We start from the raw sequence: 20,659 nt of genomic DNA on the forward strand, positions 1-20,659 counted from the left end.
TTTTCTTAATTTTACTAGACCATATTAAAATAAAAGTACAAATTGTTTTAAAATAGTAAAAAATTATTTGAATTTTAAAATATAATAAACTAATAAAAGTGAGAAATATTTATTTAAAAATGATTTAAAATAATTATCAAATAATTTTATCTACAATGGCTAATTTACGATATGAAATAAGTTTAAATAATATAAGGAAGTATTTTTTTATTTTTTTTATTAATATTTTGTTTATCTAATTTTTTTCTGACAACTAGATCTCTGTGCTTTCTCTACTTGGTGCATACTCATTCTTCATAAATCAATTTATTTGTTCGGTAATTAAGTATATTTTTTCCTCGTATATTCTATTGACACATTCTTGACCTTTTTTTTTATATTTAGATTAGTCTTTAGTGTTTTTAATTAGTCATTTATGTTGATATTAATTAATTAATGGTCTTAATTTACTTATTGATTTAACTGAACAAATTTAAATATCTCATAAATATAAAATTTACTATTAATAAAAAAAATGATTACAAATATTTATCAATTTTTTTTTGTCTATTGTTTCTAATTTAGGATAAGTGCTTTATCGGTATCTAACTATATTTAATATAGTTACACCTTTATTTTTATTTATATTCAACTTTATTTTTTTATTATTCTCAAATTAAAATGAGTAAAAACATGTTTATTTTAGTTACACCTTTATTTTTATTTATATTCACACCTTTATTTTTATTTATATTCAATTTTTTTTTAACTTTGATGACTTTTTAATATAGTTAGTTTATATTTTAATTGTAATAAAAATAATTATTTCTTAACTTTTTCGTTTCTAGTCTTAAAATAAATAATAAAATAAATATTTTAAAAATAAATAAATTAAATTTGTAAATAAATTAAAATAACCCAAATATATCTATGCAAAACTAAAATTAATTAAAAGAATGTTTATTTTAGGTATAACTTAAATATTTATTTTAATAGTAATAAGTACTATCCAACCTGGAAATCTACAGTGGTTATAGTATTAAGTTTGTGTTTATTTTTAATCTGTTTGGAAACTATTCGAATCAGTTTTTTTAAATTTCTTGTACGGGAGGAGAGAACGGTCATGCGCCCGGTATATGGAGCCCTAAATTCGGAGTCCATCACGGTTTACGACTAACAAATTTCGACTTTGACTTTACTGCCCAACACTTCGCGGCCCTTTGCTTCACAGAGGAAGCTCTGAGAAAGAGATGGCGTCTGGTGGAGGTACTGTCGACGGGGGCGTGGACTTCGCCAACTATTTTTGCACTTACGCCTTTGTCTACCACCAAAAGGAAATGTTGTCGGACCGCGTTCGCATGGATGCTTACTGTAATGCCATATTCAATAACCAGGATCATTTCCGTGGGAAGGTCTGTATGCTTTGCTAGTGTTCATTGTTCTCTTGTGAGTATTGTTCGAATTCTCTTCCACATTTTGTTCGGCTCTTGTTATTTGGTGAGATAGATAGCCGTTTACTGTTGCTTCAGGAAGTTTTCCCAGGTCTAGTTTCTCCATTTTTGTCTCTGGTCTGGTTTGTCATAGGGCGAAGGTCGATTTCTCTACCCATTCTCTGTATTTTTACCTTCAAGCGAGTGTTTTCTGAATCACTGAAAACTGGTTTAGATCTTGAAGTTCTTTGAAAGAGTCAGTTTACTGGATGAGAGATTTAGGACTTGAAGTTCTTTGAAAGAGCCAGTTTCTGTCAAAATGACTACGTTTATTGGATAAGAGTACATCCTAATTTTCGTTGCTTTCATGATATAAAATCTCTCTTAAATAAAGTATGGGCGAACGACATTGCCTTCTCTGAATAGTGCTTTTAGAGAGACATCTTTTCATGGGCCTTTTCAACAATACCTCTTGGAAGTTACGGTGATGTACATCTCAAAAAGGCATCGCATGAAGGTTAAAATTAAGAATTAATGTTTCTCGGTGTTCATGTATAATTGACCAAGATCTTTCATCTGCATCAAGAGTAACAATGTGCTAGTTATGTATACTGTTAACGTGGACAACTTCAATACTTTTTTTTTTTTTTGCTTATCTACAAAATTTTGCAATGTTTTTTTGTTTTCCTTTCTTTAGTGTAAGGTCTTGCGTTCAAGTCTTACTAGTGTATGACGTTCAACATTCAAAAAAGACAAATAGGGAAAGAAACCAAGTCTTGTCACAGTAAGATTCTTTCCTTTTTTAGAAGACTTTTGCACATAAATAGTGTTCGTGCACCCACGACTCACCTGGTCGACTTGGTTTGGGAAAGAGTTGGGTAGAATTTGGGGCTGGACTCATCCTTCCTATTCTGGGCAAGTTCCCCCCACCACCCCGTGTCAGGTTTCGGTTTCGAGTTGTAGTGGTAGAATAACATAAGATGATGGTGACTGAATGAATGATGTTTTAATCCTTGCTGACATTTGTAAGTTTAACATGGGAGCTGTTATATCTGTCAAACAATTTTTAAAAGAAAAAAATCTTTTTTTATTTTTATGTATGATGTATATATTAACAAAGAAAAGCAAAAATACAAATTCAGGTGAGCAAACCCTTAACAACAAGGGATTGGAGGGTTGCTCCCTGCTTGGCAAGCACATTAGCTGCCAAATTGGATCTCGGAATGTGAGACCAAATACTAGAAAAGTGTGAGGTAATATCTAAAATCTCCAGGAAGATGTCACACCAGCTAATAACCACCTTGGAATCTCTTTCAATGTGAAGAGGGCCCCCACAATTATTCCTAAAAGTACGGAGCCCGTTGAGGAGGCCATGCAGCTTAACCGACGTTGAATCCGAAATACCTAAAGGGCCCGCATAGGATAAACACTGATTGCCCAAGGAGTCAGAGATAACTCCCCCGAAGCTTGCAATCCCTGTATTACCGAGGGAGGAACCATCGAAATTTAACTTGAGAAATATGGGCTTCGGCGATCCATGCCTTCATGATTGGGGCCTTGGTGCAAATCCGCATTCAAGCCTAGCTATTCTAGTGGCCACGGATAAAGGAGCCCACAATAGCAAAAAAAAACCTTCTTGGTAAGAAGCTAGGAGGAAATATGACCCGAGATACTGTCAACAACTCTCTCTGTAGAGTTATTTTTGGCATCGAAACGTCTGCGGTTACGCTCATTCCAAAGGCCCCACGAAATGAAAGTAGTACAGGCAGAGAGCATTAGCTTTCCCAGGCTGGGAAGGGAAATACCAATGAGCATTTTACTGAAGGCGACCAAGTCTGTCGGCATACAAAATTGCAGCCCTACCTTACACAGAATGGAGGTCCACACTATCCACGAGAAGGAGCATTGAAGGAGGATATGGCCGGTTGATTCTTCTTCCTTATTGCAAAAATAGGTAGAGGGGGGGGGGGGGGGGGGGGGGGGGGGGGTCAATAGAGGGATGGTCTCTCCGTCTAAGCGCATCTGCCATGAGGATTTTGTTAAGGCATGCACTCCATATGAAGAGTTTCACTTTGGGAGGGGCGCAAAGGCGCCACGAGAAATTCACCTCATGCTCCACTTGATTTAAGTGCCAACCTTTGATGTAACTTTAAGCGGAGGTAGCAGAAAAGATCCCGCTCTTATCGGGCCACCAGATGAGCTTATCCGACGAGGTCGATCTCAAACGAACAGATTGAATAAATTCCATCAACCGACATGCCTCCAAGGCCTCTGAATTTGACAAACCCTTCGGGGATGCATGCTCCATCACCTGCCCTCGAAAGCCTCAGCCACCGAAAAGTCACGCTGCGAAGAGAGAAGAAAAAGATTTCTGAATGAGTTCTGGAAAGGCTCCTTCCCCACCCACCAGTCTCCCCAAAATTTTATAGATCTTCCATTACCCGCATAGAATCTGATGGTTGAGGCAAAATTTGGCAAAAGCAAGTAGAGGTATCTCCAAATTGGAGATAGACATCTTCCATTACCTCCTGAAATCCACCAGGTAGAGGAACATCCAAGCTTGGCGATGACCATTTCCTTCCAAAGATTGAAAGAAATGGTATTGAACTTCCAAATCTACTTCAAAAGCAAAGCCTGGTTCATGTCCTTTGATTTCCGGAAACCCAACCCCCCCAAGTATTTTGGAAGCCAAACAGCCTCCCAGCTGACCAAGTTGTATTTGAAAGCATCACTTGAACTCCTCCACAAGAACCTTCTTTTGATTTTATCCATGGCTACATACAAATGTGGGGCAAGGTAGAAATGATAGGGCATAGTTTGGTATGCCGACAATATAAGATTTTAGGAGAGTAAACCTACCTACCTTGCTGAGAAATCGGCCCTTCCAAGTGGCAAGATGGGTTTTGAGTTTTTTGATCACCGAGGTCCAAAGGCTTTGGTTGATACGACCATTAAAAAGGGGAAGCCCAAGGTAAGTGGTCGGGATGCTTGAAGTAGTGCAGCCAAAGAGACTCGCCATATAAGAGAGCAACTCAGGGTTAACATTGAAACCCATGAGAGAGGTTTTCCCCCAGTTAACTTTCTGTTCTGGTGCTAATTCGAAAAGACCCAGAACTGCTTTTTCCATACTGCCAATCCTGAATATGATAATATCGTTCTCATATTGGAGGATAGGAACATTAAATGCCTGTAGGTGGCTAGTAGGGGGCAGCCAACCAAGCTCAATGGCCGAGTAGCACATGGAGGAGAGGAATTCCGCCACAATGTTGAAGAGGAGCGGGGAGAGCGGGTCACCCTGTCAAAGCCCTTTGGTTCATTGGAAGTATCCGCAAACCGAACCGTTGAGGATGAGAGAGTAGGTGGCCGAGCCCTCGCAACTCCGGATCCAAAATCTCCATTTCTTACCGAAGCCTATATGATTTATTAACTCGTCCAAAAATGACCGGTTTACTCGGTTAAAAGCTTTTTCCAAACCCAACTTGAGGGCAATTCTTGGATCCTTGATGCGGCTAAAATGGTTAATGAGTTCATGCGCTGCCATAGTGGAGTTGAGGATATTCCTCCCCTTGAGGAAAGCACCTTGCCTGCGGTGGGAGATGGTTGGGAGGAAAACCTTTAACTGATGGGCCAGAATTCTAACAATTATTTTGTAAGCACTTGTCATGAGGCTGATAGGCTAACAGTCTTTTGGTTTGGCCTTCTTTGGATCCAAAATGATGAAAGAAGCCCCAATGCTATGGAAGGTGGTGCCATCCTTATGGAAACCATGGATTATGGCTGCAATATCCACCTTGATTCTTGGCCAGAACTTTTTTGAAAAAATCCCCGCTTTAGCCATCTAGGCCCGGGCCCCTATCACTTTCCATCCCTAATACTGCCCGCTCGATTTCGCAGCAGAGAAAGAGGATTCCAAGAGGGAGGCAACAACTGAGATAGGCGGGAGAAAGTGAGGTGCTGAATTTTTGGCCAGTTGAAGCATTCCTTCGAATATGAGTTTGTGAAAAATTGAGTCAATACATTAGTGATTGAGGTTCGACATGACGTTACCTCATTATTGATACATAATGAGGTAATTTGATTGGATCTCCTCCTTGCCGAAGCGAGGACATGGAAAAACTTAGTATTTGCATCTCCGTCTTTCAGCCATTTAAACCAGACTCTTTGCTTACACCGGACACGTTCTTGATGCAAAATCACACTGAGCTCAGTAGTGAGAGAAATGCGAAATGAACACTCAGTAAGGGATAAATACATTTGTTCCTCCAACGAGTCCAAGTCAGCGATCCGCTACAGAAGAGAGGCTTTCTTAGCGCCCAATGAAGCCCATTCCTTAATTTTCCTTTTTAGGAAGTAGAGTTTCAAAGGAAAAACCCATTCCCATTTGCCATAGTTTGTACCCTCAGACCACCAATTGTTAATAAGAGAGTCAAAATTTTTCTCTAACAACCATAAATTTTCAAAACGAAAAGGGGAAGGCCCCCATCTCTCGAAGGAAGTGGAAAGCATAATCGGCCAGTGATCGGATCCCACCTTATTCAACACCCCCCTATTGACGTTTCCAAAAAGTTGTAGCCACGTTTGATAGGCAAGAAAGTGGTCCAGTTTAGACAGAATTGGTTGCTTTGGCCGTTAGAGCAAGTATAGCTTTTTTTCAGACATAGTGATATCATCCAGACACAGTTGCCGATGAAGTCCGCAAAACCTCGCATAGAGGAGGAGATACAGGGAGTTGGAGGCTTCTTCTCATTACAAAATTGAATAACATTGAAATCACCCGTGTAGAGCCAGGGCATATTCCAAATTTAGCTCAGCTCTGTGAGCTCGTCCCAAAAAAGTTACCTTGCTCAATATCTCGTCAACCCGTTGACTCCAGCCAAACACCAATAACTACCAATAGTGAGATCTTGAAGGTGGACCCCCAATGAAAATCGCCCCTCCCTGATATTGAGAGCATCAAAATTTGCGGAGTCCCAGGCGACGAGGATTCCACCAGATTGTACGATGGCTTTAACAACCACCCACTTGATAGAGGGACATATTCGTAGCTCACTGACAATGGCATCCATCATTTCCTGACATTTTGTCTCTTGAAACACCACAATTGAGGGTTTAGATTGAGAGAGGAAACGAGAGATCACTGCGTGCTTCTGGGTAGAACCAATCCCTCTTGCCTTCCATGATGTTAAAATCATGTGTTAACTCTTTTTTGGACTCCTGTAGTGTTGTCCCTTGTCAGCTGACCACCGCAAATAGCTCCCATAAGACGTGCCAAATTCATCATTTGTTGCCATGTCTCGTCATTGTATCTGTGATGCTTAGCTTGAAGCTCCTCCACAAGGCTGAACACCCTTTTGTTTGGAAGAGTGTTTGAAATATTCTTGAGGCTTGCCTCGGGTGGTTGAGGGGCGGATGTAATGGTGTTGCCGTTCAAAATGGTGCTATTTTGGCGGCGCCTTCTTCTTTGATAAGTAGCTAGAACAGGAGGTGAGGCAGAATGAGAGGAAGGCGCGACATATGTTGTGGACTCCGAATCAGAATGAGTAGGTTCATCTACCTCCGTTGGTGAGTGAGGTGGGGAGATAGGTGGAGTAGCCATTTCTTTCCTTAGAGGGTATGTATCAACTAGGCGGTCAATAGGTTTAGAAGGAGTGGTTTGGGTGTTAGAGGTGGTGTAGGTTTTTTTGAGTGGGTGGGCTTGCCATGAATTGAAGGAGGCGGAGCTTGAAAAATGGGGGAGGTGAGGGTCCTTCTTGGTTTCAGGAATCTCAAGTCTGGGTAGACGAGGGGGCTCAGTAGTTGAGTCCTGTGGGGGGGGAAAGCCTGTCGTGTGGCATTGGGGAATGGGCTAGGCAGGCTTACCTCGGTGGCTGGTCCAATAGCTGGAAAAGCGTCTCCAGAATTTGAATTCAATTGCATTGGGAGCCGTGTTGGGTCCCCTCGGGAAAAGACTACATGGTCTTGGGAGACAGTCTGGCAGATAGGGCAATCTCGAAATTTGGTCCGTTATCTGGAAGGTTCTTTGTCAAGAGAGGAAGAGATCTTTTCCCCTCTCGGGGACCGCGCCTTGTGCAAGGGCTAGCTTGGCTCCGAATCGGCAGTAGGTAGCATCGGGACCTGCACAGAGGTTTATTGAGATGAGGAAGGGTAGGTGTAGGTGTTGCGTGGGGATATGGGTTGGAAAAGCTGGTTTGACAGCAAGTTGGTAATGGGTCTGCCTGCATTTTCTGACAAGGTTTGGGAATCGAAGTTCGCTCTAGTAGAGGGAACGTCCTCAGTGACCGGGAAAGTTGTAGTGAAGGTAGACCTTGCAGAACTTGTCAAAAAATTCAAATTTGAATCCAAGTTAGGGAAGGAGGTTGACTCGTTTGAGGCAATACCAAGAGTACTGAGTTGGCCGAGCTGGCTTGGCAGCCGAATGACTTGGTCCTAGTACTCGCCAGTAGACTCGGAGGATGAGCATCTTTTCCAGCGACGAGAACTCTCCAACGAGCTCAACGTACACAACTCACCGAAAGAGACTTCGATCCAAACGAAAGCCTGTCCAAAGACAATCTTCAAGAAGCAAGGCTCGTTCCATCGTGAGGATGGGGAGATGAAAACTATCGCTACATCCATCCTTCTTCTCTCTTCTGTGTCTTGGGCCCATTGGACTGGTGTTCCGAAAGAGTGCACGATCCTATTTAGGACCTCGTCTAACCATTGCTCCGCCGACAAACCCCTTATCGAAATCCATTGCCCAAGGGGGCAGTAGAGTGGGGTCTCCGGCCATTTCGAGATTGAGAGGGTCTGGTCCTGTTGTAGAGTCTTGTTTGCGAGAGCAGTCTCCCTCTCTACCTCCTACTTGAGAGGTATTAGTCTGGAGTCTATCATGGAAATACGATGCCACATCCTCTCCCGTCCATCTTTCAGTTTGAGTCTCCACAACTAATGTTGAACACAGTGAAATTTTGCTGGGGAGAGGGATTTTTGCCAGAGGAGGGGGGAAATATTTAGGTTTGGGTTGATGTCGGAAGGAGGGGAGGGGGGGAATGCTCCTCGCAGTTTCCAAGGGGGGGTGATTCTTTGCCGGCTACAGAGAATTGCAACATTCTTGTGTGAGCGCGAGGACTCTTTCCCACAACACATCCCAGTTGAAGGAGGTAACAGAGATCTCCGGGAGATAGATTCGTGCCATGATGAGACTTTCTTTGCTCTACACGATCTTGCACTCCCGGATCCCCTTCTTTCGGAACACCGAGAGGGAGATCTCCCTGACTTGTAACTCTCGTAGTCTCGGTGTAGTCGCATTTGCAACGTGATTGAGGCATCACAAAATCTGGGATCGCCGCCTTTGGGACCAAGACAAAAGACCTCTTTGTCCCGTTTCTAATCTTGATTCTCATCACAGTTCCGACCTTTTTTGTTTTCAGCTCCAGTGAGAACTCGGTGCTTTTGAAGTTTCATGTGGTCATCGAAGGCCTTCTATTTTCCTTCCTTTTCACCTTCCAATTTCTAGCCATTGTTCATTGGACATTCTCCTTTGTCGCCGATGAAGCTCCTATGTCGTCGTGCCCCAACTGCGTCGCTGCGGTAGCTGTCTCCGCACCCACGGAAGTGTTCTTCTAGGGGTGGTTGGAACAGAGGGTGGCGAGCACCTCTCTGCAGTCGAGGACTGCTGGGGAGCTCCCCCCATATTTCGTACCCTTGTGGCGAGAGACCCCACGGGGGATCCTTTCCTAAAGTCGCCCGCTCATGACCCACAAGCCTTCCTCACGTTGCTACTTCAACATTAGTGCCTAGGCATTCTTTCCTGCTCTGATACCATATTAAAGAAAAAAAAAATTAAAGAAAAAAAATCTAGCTGCTGCTATGCTTTAGTGGTATATTTTTCATTTATTTGGAAATCTTATGCTGGCCGAGGTTAAGATTTTGTTGATTTCAAGGTTCCGTGTTCATGAAGAGGAACTAATGTTGGAACATCTGTGCTATATTTTTCTTGTGATTATTTTGATAATTTCCAGACTGCAGTTCTGACTTGATATATTTGAATTGTGGATGGGAAAAGACTGTGTTGGATGTTGGAACTGGAAGTGGCATTCTTGCAATCTGGTCTGCTCAAGCAGGTGCTAGAAGAGTCTATGCTGTTGAAGCAACAAAGATGTCTGAACATGCTCGAAAACTTGTTAAGGCAAATGGTGTAGAAGACATAGTTGAAGTGATTGAGGGCTCCATGGAGGATGTCATTTTGCCAGAAAAAGGTTCTTGTATTCATACCATGTGTTCGTTGCTGACTATACCTGATATCTATTGATTGATTTTTATAAATAATTCACAACACAACTGTTTTGACGTGCCTTTTTTTGTGGGCAGTTGATGTGATTATCTCAGAATGGATGGGATATTTTCTTCTAAGGGAATCTATGTTTGACTCAGTAATTTGTGCACGTGATAGGTGGCTGAAACAAACTGGAGTAATGTAAGCTCTCAAAAGTGACATGCCTTGAAAAAATGATACGACTAATGGAAATGCTTTTATGCTTATATACATATGTGATTTGCTCCTTCCTTTCTCACATTATGTGATACATTTTTCTGCATGAAATTCATAAAGAATAGTGATCCTGGCAGAAGTATGATTACTCACCAGAAGTAGATTTCTCTACAGTCTTAAAACTCAATTCTGTGTTCACCTTCTGATGCAACCTGGTTATGAAAATTGGTTACATTGGTAGGGCATTAGTTCAACCAACAATGATGTTTTAAAAAGTTGATGAAAAAGAAAACAAGTAAATAATAATAATTACTGAGTTATTCAGGCTTTTAAGATTGTGACTTGTCAATGGCCGCTTTGAAGGTCTTTTAATATTTTTTACTTTTACTATTTACCTTAGTGAGGTTGGTGTTTAGACACCTACAAACAGTGGTGAAGATTACCAAACCATTCACCTCTAGACAGTGGTTGTGGCCGTTTAGCTAAAAGCCAGAAAAAAACACAACCACCTTGTTAAGATAATTGATATACGTAATCCAAGATTGGAGAATCTTTATGGAGCCAATGATTTAAAATGGACATTAGTTTTTTTTTTTTAAAACCAGAATAGTTGTAAATTACAAAAAAACGCCAGAATAATAGTAATATCGCCAACTTACAGAAATAAAGTTAAAGAACAAGACTGGAATATGAGTAACCTAGCTGCAACTGTTTCAATTCTTAGAATTGCTGATTTTCAACCACGAAGGGAAGAAATTGAATCAGCTAGTGCTGTCTTGTAGCTAGCAGTAGCTAGCACATCAAAAGAAACTTCTGAGGACTTATTCTAAGCACAAGAAGAGAAAAAATGGTGGTCCGGCTATAAAAAAAATTTAATCTTTAAAGCTGATTAAAAGTTACAGCATATCTTTCTATTTATATACTCTAAAGTCAGTATGACCTTACCAAAATAAGCTACATCACCGTAGAAGAATTTTCTTAGGATTAAACCTTCCAATTACTGTTGAATTGTGAGTTACTAAATTGAAAACCATTAACTAGGACAGAATTCCACGACTGACTTAGATAGAAAGTACGAATAATGGATTTGCTATTTTTAAGACTTTACTAAATTGACTACTAAATAAAAGAAGCTTACAAACAAAAGATTTTCCTAGGAAACTATCAAAAGAAAAACTTACTGGACTTTCCAAAAAAGTAAGCTGCTGTCTTTCAGTCTTCCTTTCCTTTTTCTGTTTCATTCTTTCATAATCCTTCAAAGGTTTAGGATGACTTAGTCTGTCCTCTTAGTTTTCAGTAATTTCTTCAACATTAGAGCTATGTACAACATCAAGTATGCACTAGGTTCATTCCAAAAAAAAAAAAGTATGCACTAGGTTGCTTGTTGTATTACTTGGGAGAAAAGACTAAACAGAAATGATTACATGAAAAACTCATAAACTTGTCCATCTCAGACAATCATGCCAATTTACCTACCGTTTTTTCTGGGTTCCACTAACTGGATGATGTTGTTAAGTTTATATGTGAAACTTTGGGTCCTATAGGCTGTACTGGGAGAGATTTTGGGTCCTATCTGGTGTCTCCCATTTCCTTGAGATTTTCTTGACTTTGATTTCACCTGAATATTCTCTGGGCTTTTAAGAGTATGAATCTAGTATATTCTTCAGTGTTTGCTCTATGCACTTTCTATGCTCTTGAACATGATTTCTACATACTTTCCCTGCCATCAGTGGCATACGGTGCTGGATTTCTCCTTCATTTTGTTAAATAATAGTCTTACATCTTTTTTTTTGTACTTTCATACAGTCGTATTTTCATTATTTCTTCCAGTCAAAAACATATGTAATTGTGAACTGAAATGGTATTTTCTGTTTTCTGAAACTTGCATGTCAAGCAATGTATTTGAACTCTATATAAGCATCATATTTTTTAACTTTATCTTTTCTCCTGATAGCTAGTTGAGCTAAAGCTGTGCTTTATGCCTTCCTAGTAGATACAATGGATGGAGCATATGTCATTTGTGCTTCTTCCTACTGTTTTGAACTACCTAGTATAATGATCTTATATTGGATTATACTCCCTGAGGATTTTTTTTCATTTTCTTTTTTTTTTTTGCTGATTTCCCAATAATAATTTTCTTATTGTAGAATAATCCTAGGTATTAAGATGAGTTAGTTCCCTCCTTTCTAAACAGTAGACCTAGGGGTACCTGGGTCCGGTTCAACCGGCAGGCTAGTCCAGGTTTTAGAGATAGGGAGTAAAAGATGGTTTTTTATTGTAAATCATTTTGGTGAAAGTGATGTCTTGGGTTCGCCAAAGCAGTGATGATTTATCTTCAGTAGTCAACTGGATATTATTAGCAGTCTTACTCATTATTTATGGTGGAAATGTTATTTACTTCAGGAATGAGAATGTTTGTACTCTCATTTTGGAGTTTATAGAAGTAAAAGCTTGTGTAGTGAAAGTAACATTTATTTATTTGCTATCACTAACAATAACATACACTGTGGGTACTCAGGAGACTTCTAAAATCTTTCAGTTTGGCAGGTATCCTAGTCACGCACGCATGTGGATAGCACCTGTCAGATCTGGTTTAGGAGATAAAAAGACAGTGGATTATGAATCATCAATTGATGATTGGCATAACTTTGTAAATGACACAAAAAAATATTATGGTGTTGATATGAATGTCTTGACAAAACCTTTCTGTGACGAACAGAAAAAATATTATCTACAGGTAAGTGGTAAATGCAAGTGTTGTTGAAGAATTGATATTTGTACTATATTGCACTTTGTAGTTTTGATTATGGTGTATTCTTCTCCTGGCAGACAGAATTTGCTGACCTTACAAGTTGCTATTTTCGTCTTTCTGTTCTGATCTAGCTATTTATTACTTTTCCCCTCTCTTCTGCAGACATCTCAGTGGTGCAACCTTCATCCTGATCAGGTTATAGGGACTCCTGCTATGATAAAGGAAATTGATTGTCTAACCACATCAGTTGGTGATATTCTTAAAATTAGGGCTCAGTTTTCATCATCAATTACTCTGGAGAGTGCAAGGTTGTCTGGATTTGGGGGCTGGTTTGATGTTCACTTTAGAGTATGTATGAACTCTATGATTAAATTTACTTGCAAAAATTCTTAACAATGTGTTCTCACAAAGAGTATTTATTTCTGTGTCTGGATTCAACAGGGAAGCAAGGATGATCCTGCAAGGCATGTGATTGAATTGACAACTGCTCCTAGTACTGATGACCCAACACATTGGGGTCAACAGGTATGTCTCAAGTTACTGACACACAATAGTGTCATGCAGTAGTGTTCTCCAAAGTTCAGTCTCTATGGCTTGCTGATAACATCAAGGATTGAACCTTTAGCTCAATGGCTACAGCGTCTTCTTAATATGAGGTCTTAGGTTCAACTTTTGCGAAGGTGTACATAGTCTCTTAGGTGTGTGGATCTGTAACCAACATTTGAAAGAAAAAAAAATCAGTCAGTGTGTCATCGGAGCTCAGATTAGTTTCTAAAGTTTCCTTGGGTGAAGTAATTCAATTCATCACTGCTATTTCTTTTTTCTACTCATTACCATTTATTTTATTCTAAATTTTGGTCCATCTTTGTTTATGAATAATTTAATTATACGAAAGTATTTGTGCATGATAAAGCAATCCAAGTAACTCTAATTGCCCTTGCCTTTTGCAAGGCATTACACAATACAAGGAACAGGAATAGCTGACGCTGACAATTGGGAACAAGTTTATGTATGTGAAAATATTCTGAGATTACAAGGAACAGTAATAGCTGATGCTGACAACTGAGAACAAGTTTCTGTATGTGAAAATATTCTGAGGTTCTTTTGTCAACCACCACTCCTATTTTCACTCAGGCATCTCCATTAGGTGCCTAAACAATCTGAAATTGTAATTACAATTTATGGTGTTTTGATTTGATATTTTTATCCTAAACCAACCTAACGTTGAAGCATAACCGTAACTCTGGCAAAGACATGAAATTTGCTTAATGTGCCAAGTAATAAGTGTTGATGATCTTGTATTTTGATGTTAATGAAATTTCCATTTAAGAAAAAAAAATGTTAGTGAAATTTGGTCTTAACTGGTGCAGCTCAACCTGGCAAACATCTGCCTGTGTTGGACGAACATTAAGTAGAATGGAGGCAAGACATGGTTGAGCTCCAGATAAAATTTTAAAACTTAATAAGGAAATCCTTATGTCTGACTATGACCTTTAACTTCTAAACTCTAATGCTTTGATTCTCATCGAGTATAACCAAAAGGTGGTACTTCTTTACATGTGCCTGAGGGGACACTATCCTCTAATGAGCTTGCTTTGCTTCCTTTAATTGTGTTTAGCAGTGGATTCTTCTTCTTGTAAGGGTAAAATGAAATAGCTAAATAATTTTTAGCTGTTACACAAATCTGCAGAAATTTGTCCTTTTTTTTTTTTTTTTTTTTGAAAAGCCTGCCGACATTTACCTACTATCTTCTTTTACATGTTAATTTTAGAACATACCTTCTTTTTGCCTCTTTTTTCCCTTGAAAATGTTCTGTCCCATTTAAGTTTGGAACTCTAATGTGGATTGGACCTTTGGTTCATTGGATTTTCAAAGGTTTTATTGGGTGAGGTCATAGACTCAAGTCTCACCATGGGTATAGGGTGTGGTGTGCTTGTCTAATCAGCATCCAAAAATTTTCTTTAAAGTTCTGCCTTTTGCTCTTTTCTTGTGATCTTGGACAGGTCTTCCTCTTGCAGTGCGCACCTCGAGTTAGCCAAGGGGATCTTGTGAGCACCTCCTTCTCAATGGAGCGATCTAAAATGAATCATCGACTAATGGAAGTTGAGTTTGCATATGAGATAACACACCTATCTGGGAAGGTGTGCTCACCTGTCACTTCCAAGTGGTATATAGAATGAAGCTCAAACGATTTCGAACATATACAAATGCCTGGTGTATTAATTGCTGGTTGAAGCTTAACAGTCATGAAGAAACTAACCTGTTTCAGAGGGATTCAAAGACAAACGTTGTCTCTTCAGTTTTTAGCATGAAATCTGAGCTTACCATAAGAATTCTATGTGCAAATGTGTTTTGGAAGTTGCAGTATCCACTCTCAAGTGCATGTGAAGGTAAGAGGTCATGTTAGCTGGAATTGATTCACTTGTTTATGGAGTCCATGAGCAAAGAATAGGAACCCATAATCTGTAAGTTCAGAGGGTTACTCGCCATGAAGCTTTTGTGTGACAAGCTTTTTCTTTCATATCATGTAAGAAAGTGCATTTTTGCAGTTGTGCTTTACTATCTTAGGGGTCCTTGTATTTTTAGTTTGTGGCTAAGGATTTGCTTGGTATTTTATTGTTGCTTGGAAATGGTCAAGGACCCGAATATTTGGAATTGGGACTTTCAACTTACTAGAAATGCTACTCTCTCCCTCTCTCTCTAAAAAAAAACAAGAACTTGCTACAAATGCAATTGAATGGGTTTAACCTATTGTCAACCTGTTCCATTGATCAAACCATTGGTATTTCAAGAGAGATTTATCTCAGCAGATTGATACACCTCAAGAGAAATTAGTTTTGATAAAAAATATGTTTAAGGGTATTTTGGTTATTTTATCTTTTAGGGGTATTTTGATCATTTTATTACTTTAGTGGTTAATTTTTTTATATAATCTTATTTTGCATGTTAATTATATCAATGGTTAAATTTTTGTGTACATAAGATGTGTAGATAGGGAGATAGAAGGAGATTAAAATTTATTAAATGTATATGAGTATTTTTGTAATTTGTTACTTAAAACACTTATTCAAGTAGTTTGGGAATTCGTGCATAGTTCCCAACAAAGCTTTTTCAGGCTCTTTAGAAAATTTTATTTCTTCTTTCTTATTTTCTCTCAATTTTCTTTTTTTCCTTCACCTAAATATTGATATTTTACATGGTATCAGTGTAGTGGACCGTTGTCGGGATCATCCTATTGGATATTCTTGCCCCTTTTGAAGAGGACGGCCTATTGAAAGGAGAACAATTACAGGTTTTCGATGTTGGTTCATTATAGTTAAGTTTTTTTTTTTCCTTTTTTTCTCTGCCATAACCTTATGGTTATTTTTTTTATGAATTACTGAAGGGTTCTATACACTTTCATTGCCCAAATTGTTTTTTTTTTTGAATTCTGTGTCACCCAATCCAGTGTTGGATTCTTGCATCATCACCCAAGTGATGATGTTAGCCCTAATTGTTACTATATTTGTATGATATTTGTTGAAATAATTGTGAATTACTAGTTATTAGATTATTGAAGTGCTCATATCCTATTTTTTGTGCCTATGTAAGAATGTATCTTAAGGGTGGAAATAAGTTGACGTTTATTCGATATGATCCTCCAGTGACTTTGAATGATGATTGGGAGGTAGATGATAGTCAGGTTATGACCTTGATTGTCAATAATATTGATTCTATCTTTAGAAATCAGGTGATGAAGTGTGAGACGACAAAACTGTGGTTGTCTTTAGAATCTTTATATGCATAAGAGATTAATCTCTCTAGAGTTTATGAGTTATATACAAATATTTTTGGGTTAAAAAGAGGAAATCGAATCTTTACAGAATATTACAATGCATTCCTTGGCATATTGTAAGAGATCAATATATATGATCCATTTACTACGGATGCGAATAAGTTGAGAAAATAACAAAATTAGTTGTTTGTAGCAAATTTTTTGGATGATTTAGGCACTGAAAATGATGCTATGAAAACCTAGGTGCTAGCTTCAAATAAAATTCTTACTTTCTTTTTCACTTTTAATTGTATAATGAGGGCTGAAAAAACTATTATACTTGGAACAGGTATAAGATGTAAGATAATGGAAACTATTGTTCTTAATGTTTCCAATACTATATCAGCTCCTATAGATTCCTCTAAAGGTGGAAGTAGATGACGTGGTGATGGTAATTCAGAAAGGAAATGTGTTCATTGTGACATAAATAATCATTATCCTGACAGAAGTAGTATACTCTACAATGAAGAATTCTATATGTCGATGTATTTTTTATGTGACCAAAATATTCAAGAAAGGAGGAGCACAAAAGTTGAAGTTTTTGCATATATGAAAAATTGTATTTGTGAAGATTTTTTTTTTCACATGTTATGTATATAGTACAAATCCAGCCAAGCAGAAGTCATCTCCTTGTTCTATTAAGTGCATTTTTCTTGGGTATTCTTGTGTATTGAGGGATTGTAGGTGATATGACCCAAAGACACGCACCCCGGAGGAGATAACTCTTCCCTTGGATGCCACAAACGAGACATTCCAAATTGATTAACATCTAATGACTCTAATTGAAATTAGTAATAAATTAATTAAGGTGTTAATGTGATTAAATAATTAAATAATGTAAATAAACTATTAATGAACTCATTAATTAAATACTTAACTAATTAAGTATTTTATTTTTAATTTTAAACTACTTGATATCATGCTTAGTTGATTAATTATCAATTAGTCAATTAAAAATAAATTTATTAATTAGTAATTTAAGTAACTTAATTATATTTTGGATTTTAATGTTTATTATTAATATTATATCTATCCATATTCTTTACAATTGACAAGTTACTGAAATGAATAGAGATAAAAACAATTTAATCAAACATATATAAAATGCACATAATGTTCTCAAATTATTTAAAATTTCATTTTATATCATTTATTTAAAACACTTTTATTTTAGTAATATTAAATATAAAAAAAGTCTCTACTCTCTTAAATTAGATTAAATAATTACATATTTAGTTTTAGTATTATATATAATAAAATTAATACTTTTTAGGTTTTAAGAAACAACTATTAAAGAAAGAAGCAAAAATATTTCCAATATAAGTAACTTACTTTTATATATGGAATTCAAATGTCACCTATAAATGTGTACCCCTGTGGTGTCGGGAAAATAATTTCATACCGAAATGAAAATTCCCCCCAAAATATTTTCTTTTTTCGTTGATAATGATTTCCATCAATGCTTACTTTGTTAATGATCAAATCCTTATTTTTACTGACTATTTTTTGGAATAATAATGGTCAAATTTTTTTTATTTTTATTTTCCATGAGGTTCCAAAGAGAACCTTACTCAAGTCACATATGTTGCACCAAATCCCAAACTCTTAGGGGAGTAACCATGAGCTTCTATTTTAGATTAGCCCTTTTGAGGTTGCTAATTATCTTTGGTTAGTTCGTGATCATATGGAATCATTTAGGCATTTGTGTCTTATGCATTTATAAATTGAATTATGAGCTTATTTGACAAGAAAAACTGAAACTCCATTAACCTGTCAGATGTTCTTCAGATCGGAAGCTCTTATTTCTTCTGCTGCCTCGAACACGGTTCGATTACATTAATTTCTGAACAAAAGAAACGAAAACCCATTAAAAGTAGTAAGTTTCTTCAATGTCTTTTACTGTTTCGAGAGCTTGAGAATCAGCGTGGAGGGTTCATGTCATTTCAAGCTGCCCGCCACTACTAGTCGCCGCCTTCCTAGGGTCTTCAACATCGTAAACCGAAGTTCCATATCTCGAATTCTCCATCTTCTCCCCATCACCCCATATGGCATAAGCCACTTCTCCGTGAGCAGCTTCGTCTCCGATCTCCATGTCCTCATCCGACATCCTTAAAGGGATGAACAACTGGATCACCAGGCATATAATGCTGGTTGTGATTATGTTCAGGAGGGCAATGAAGAGAATGCCTCCAATTTGTAGACCCAGTTGACGGAATCCCGTCCGTGCCTCACCCATGTCAATGCCGTAGAAGAGACCCATGTACTCGCCCTGGATACTGTAGAAGAGGCGGTTTAGCTTCGGCTCTGCGAAGACTCCCGTCAGCAGTCCTCCGAGAGTACCGGCGATGGCGTGGGTATGCAGCACCGCCATGGTATCGTCCACCTTCTGAAGAAGTACTGACCTCTTGTGGACCACCATCATGGTGAACCACGGGATAGAGCCGGAGAGGATTCCCATTATGATGGCTGCCCATCCCTGCACCACGCCTGCAACAGTATATGGAAGATCACGGCGGGGTCGATGTTACGACTAATGAAGGCCATGAGAGAGGGGATTTTACAGCCTAGATATGAAGCTACTTAATTTACCAGCTGCAGGAGTGATACAAACAAGACCGGTTATCATTCCCTGGACTGCACCGATCACCGAGGGTTTTCCGAAGAAGGCAATGTCGAGGAAGACCCACACGAGGAGACTGGTGGCTGCGCAAGTGTGGGTGTTTATAACAGCCAAGGAAGCATCTACACTAGCAACGTAAGGATCTCCTCCATTGAAACCTGTCCAGCCCATCCATAGAAGTCCCGCTCCGGCTAGCATTAACAAGACATTGTTCGGAGGGAACCGCTCCCTATCCTTGGTTAGACGAGGCCCGACCTGAATAGCAAAGAAAACCATCGAAAGCACAGTGTGAGAATGAAATCCCAAACAGCAAGTAAGTAGACAACAGTTTATAAACCAGTTCCAAGAGCATTCATGGCTTCTCTGGTAGCAAATTAAGGACGTCAATTACCCAGTAAGCTAGAGTAAAGCCCGCGACTCCGGACGAGAGATGAATCACGTATCCTCCAGAGTAATCTATCACTCCTGCTTTAGAGAGGAACCCTTTAGGTGACCACAAGCTAAATGCGCCAATCGTGTAGGAAAACGTTAGCCACAAGGGCACAAACAGCATCCAGGCGTAGAAGTTCATCCGTCCCAGCACTGCTCCCGCGATCAGGATCACAGTGATCGCGGCGAAAACGAACTGGAAAAACGCCATGGTTGCGGTGGGAAAGGAACCTAGGAAGGCCATATCGAGAAGGTATTTCTGGTCAAGGGCGAAATTGGGGACACCCCAGAACGGCAACATCTTGTCGCCGAAGGACAATCTATACCCCCAAATCATCCAACAGACCAATACGCTGGCGAAGGCGTACAGTGACATGAAGGCCGAATTAATGGCCCATTTTTTCTTAACGGCACCTCCATACAGCAGGATGAGGCCGGGGACGCTTTGTAGGCCGACAAGTGTCGCCGCCGTTAGCTGCCATGCATTGTCAGCCTTGTTCAGCCACTCCGGACTGGCCTCCGTGGGGACTAGGTTGGACGGAAGAGCCATCGATCGTTTCTTCCTTCACACTACCAGGCGGAGATGTCCCGTCAAGTTGGATTGAGTTACAGGTTTACTTGGAAAGTACTGACCATGAATATATAGTTCAAGGTGGATTCATGGTTGATTCTCACGATTAGCTGTCATATGATGGGAAAGAATTAGCCCTTCTTTGTTTGTCTCCATCAAACTCGTCACTCTATTCTCTTCTTTTTATATTTGGCGTGAATTTCTACGGCTTCCAACGGTAGCTCCTAGGCCATGTATTGGCCAAGCTTGGCTTTCGCTGCTGCCTCTAATCTCCAGTTCCGGTTCTTTTATGACAGAAAATGACTACCAACATGTTTCTTCCAGTTTCTCAGTCTCTCACTTCTGGGTTATGATTCACTGGTTCAAACATGGCGGAGAGCCATCTTCCAGGATCGATCTTAACTAAATTCTGCTGAATGACTCAAATTAACCATTTATTTATTATTAGCCTTCAAAAACTGAAGTGGGCAAATCTCTATTCGCATTTCGATAAGAAGAGGTGGTTAAACAGCCTCGGAGGAGCTGATTCTCCGACCTCGGCGGCTTTGGAATATCTTATTAGTTGTTTTCTTCGACAAAATGAATACACAAGAA

General features: G+C 39.0%; 2 protein-coding genes across 3 annotated transcripts; one reads left to right on the forward strand and one right to left on the reverse strand.

The window, feature by feature from the left end:
• The first annotated feature begins 1,173 nt into the window (after window positions 1-1,173).
• On the forward strand, window positions 1,174-16,033 carry LOC137950424 (protein arginine N-methyltransferase PRMT10-like). Of its 2 annotated transcripts, XR_011111942.1 has the most exons (8): window positions 1,174-1,391; window positions 9,454-9,646; window positions 9,759-9,864; window positions 12,427-12,616; window positions 12,794-12,979; window positions 13,073-13,156; window positions 14,635-15,021; window positions 15,838-16,033. XR_011111942.1 is itself a non-coding variant. In XM_068796878.1 (7 exons), the coding sequence occupies exons 1-7, from the start codon at window positions 1,230-1,232 to the stop codon at window positions 14,809-14,811; spliced, it is 1,098 nt and encodes a 365-aa protein (XP_068652979.1). In that variant the 5' UTR covers window positions 1,174-1,229; the 3' UTR covers window positions 14,812-15,367. The 2 variants fall into 2 exon arrangements, 1 of the variants encoding a protein (XP_068652979.1); XM_068796878.1 differs by lacking the exon at window positions 15,838-16,033 and having other exon boundaries at window positions 14,635-15,367.
• A 2,345-nt stretch (window positions 16,034-18,378) lies between these two features.
• Window positions 18,379-20,044, reverse strand: LOC137949369 (ammonium transporter 2 member 5-like). The gene is made up of 3 exons (XM_068795441.1): window positions 19,457-20,044; window positions 19,035-19,320; window positions 18,379-18,932 (listed from the first exon to the last, which is right to left on the reverse strand). The coding sequence occupies exons 1-3, from the start codon at window positions 20,042-20,044 to the stop codon at window positions 18,379-18,381; spliced, it is 1,428 nt and encodes a 475-aa protein (XP_068651542.1).
• Between the last annotated feature and the right edge of the window lie 615 nt (window positions 20,045-20,659).

Source organism: Aristolochia californica, unplaced genomic scaffold, assembly GCF_029961685.1.
Source record: "Aristolochia californica isolate CCGP_79_NKW_82.1479 unplaced genomic scaffold, dmAriCali1.0.hap1 SCAF_14, whole genome shotgun sequence".
Taxonomy (NCBI): domain Eukaryota; kingdom Viridiplantae; phylum Streptophyta; class Magnoliopsida; order Piperales; family Aristolochiaceae; genus Aristolochia; species Aristolochia californica.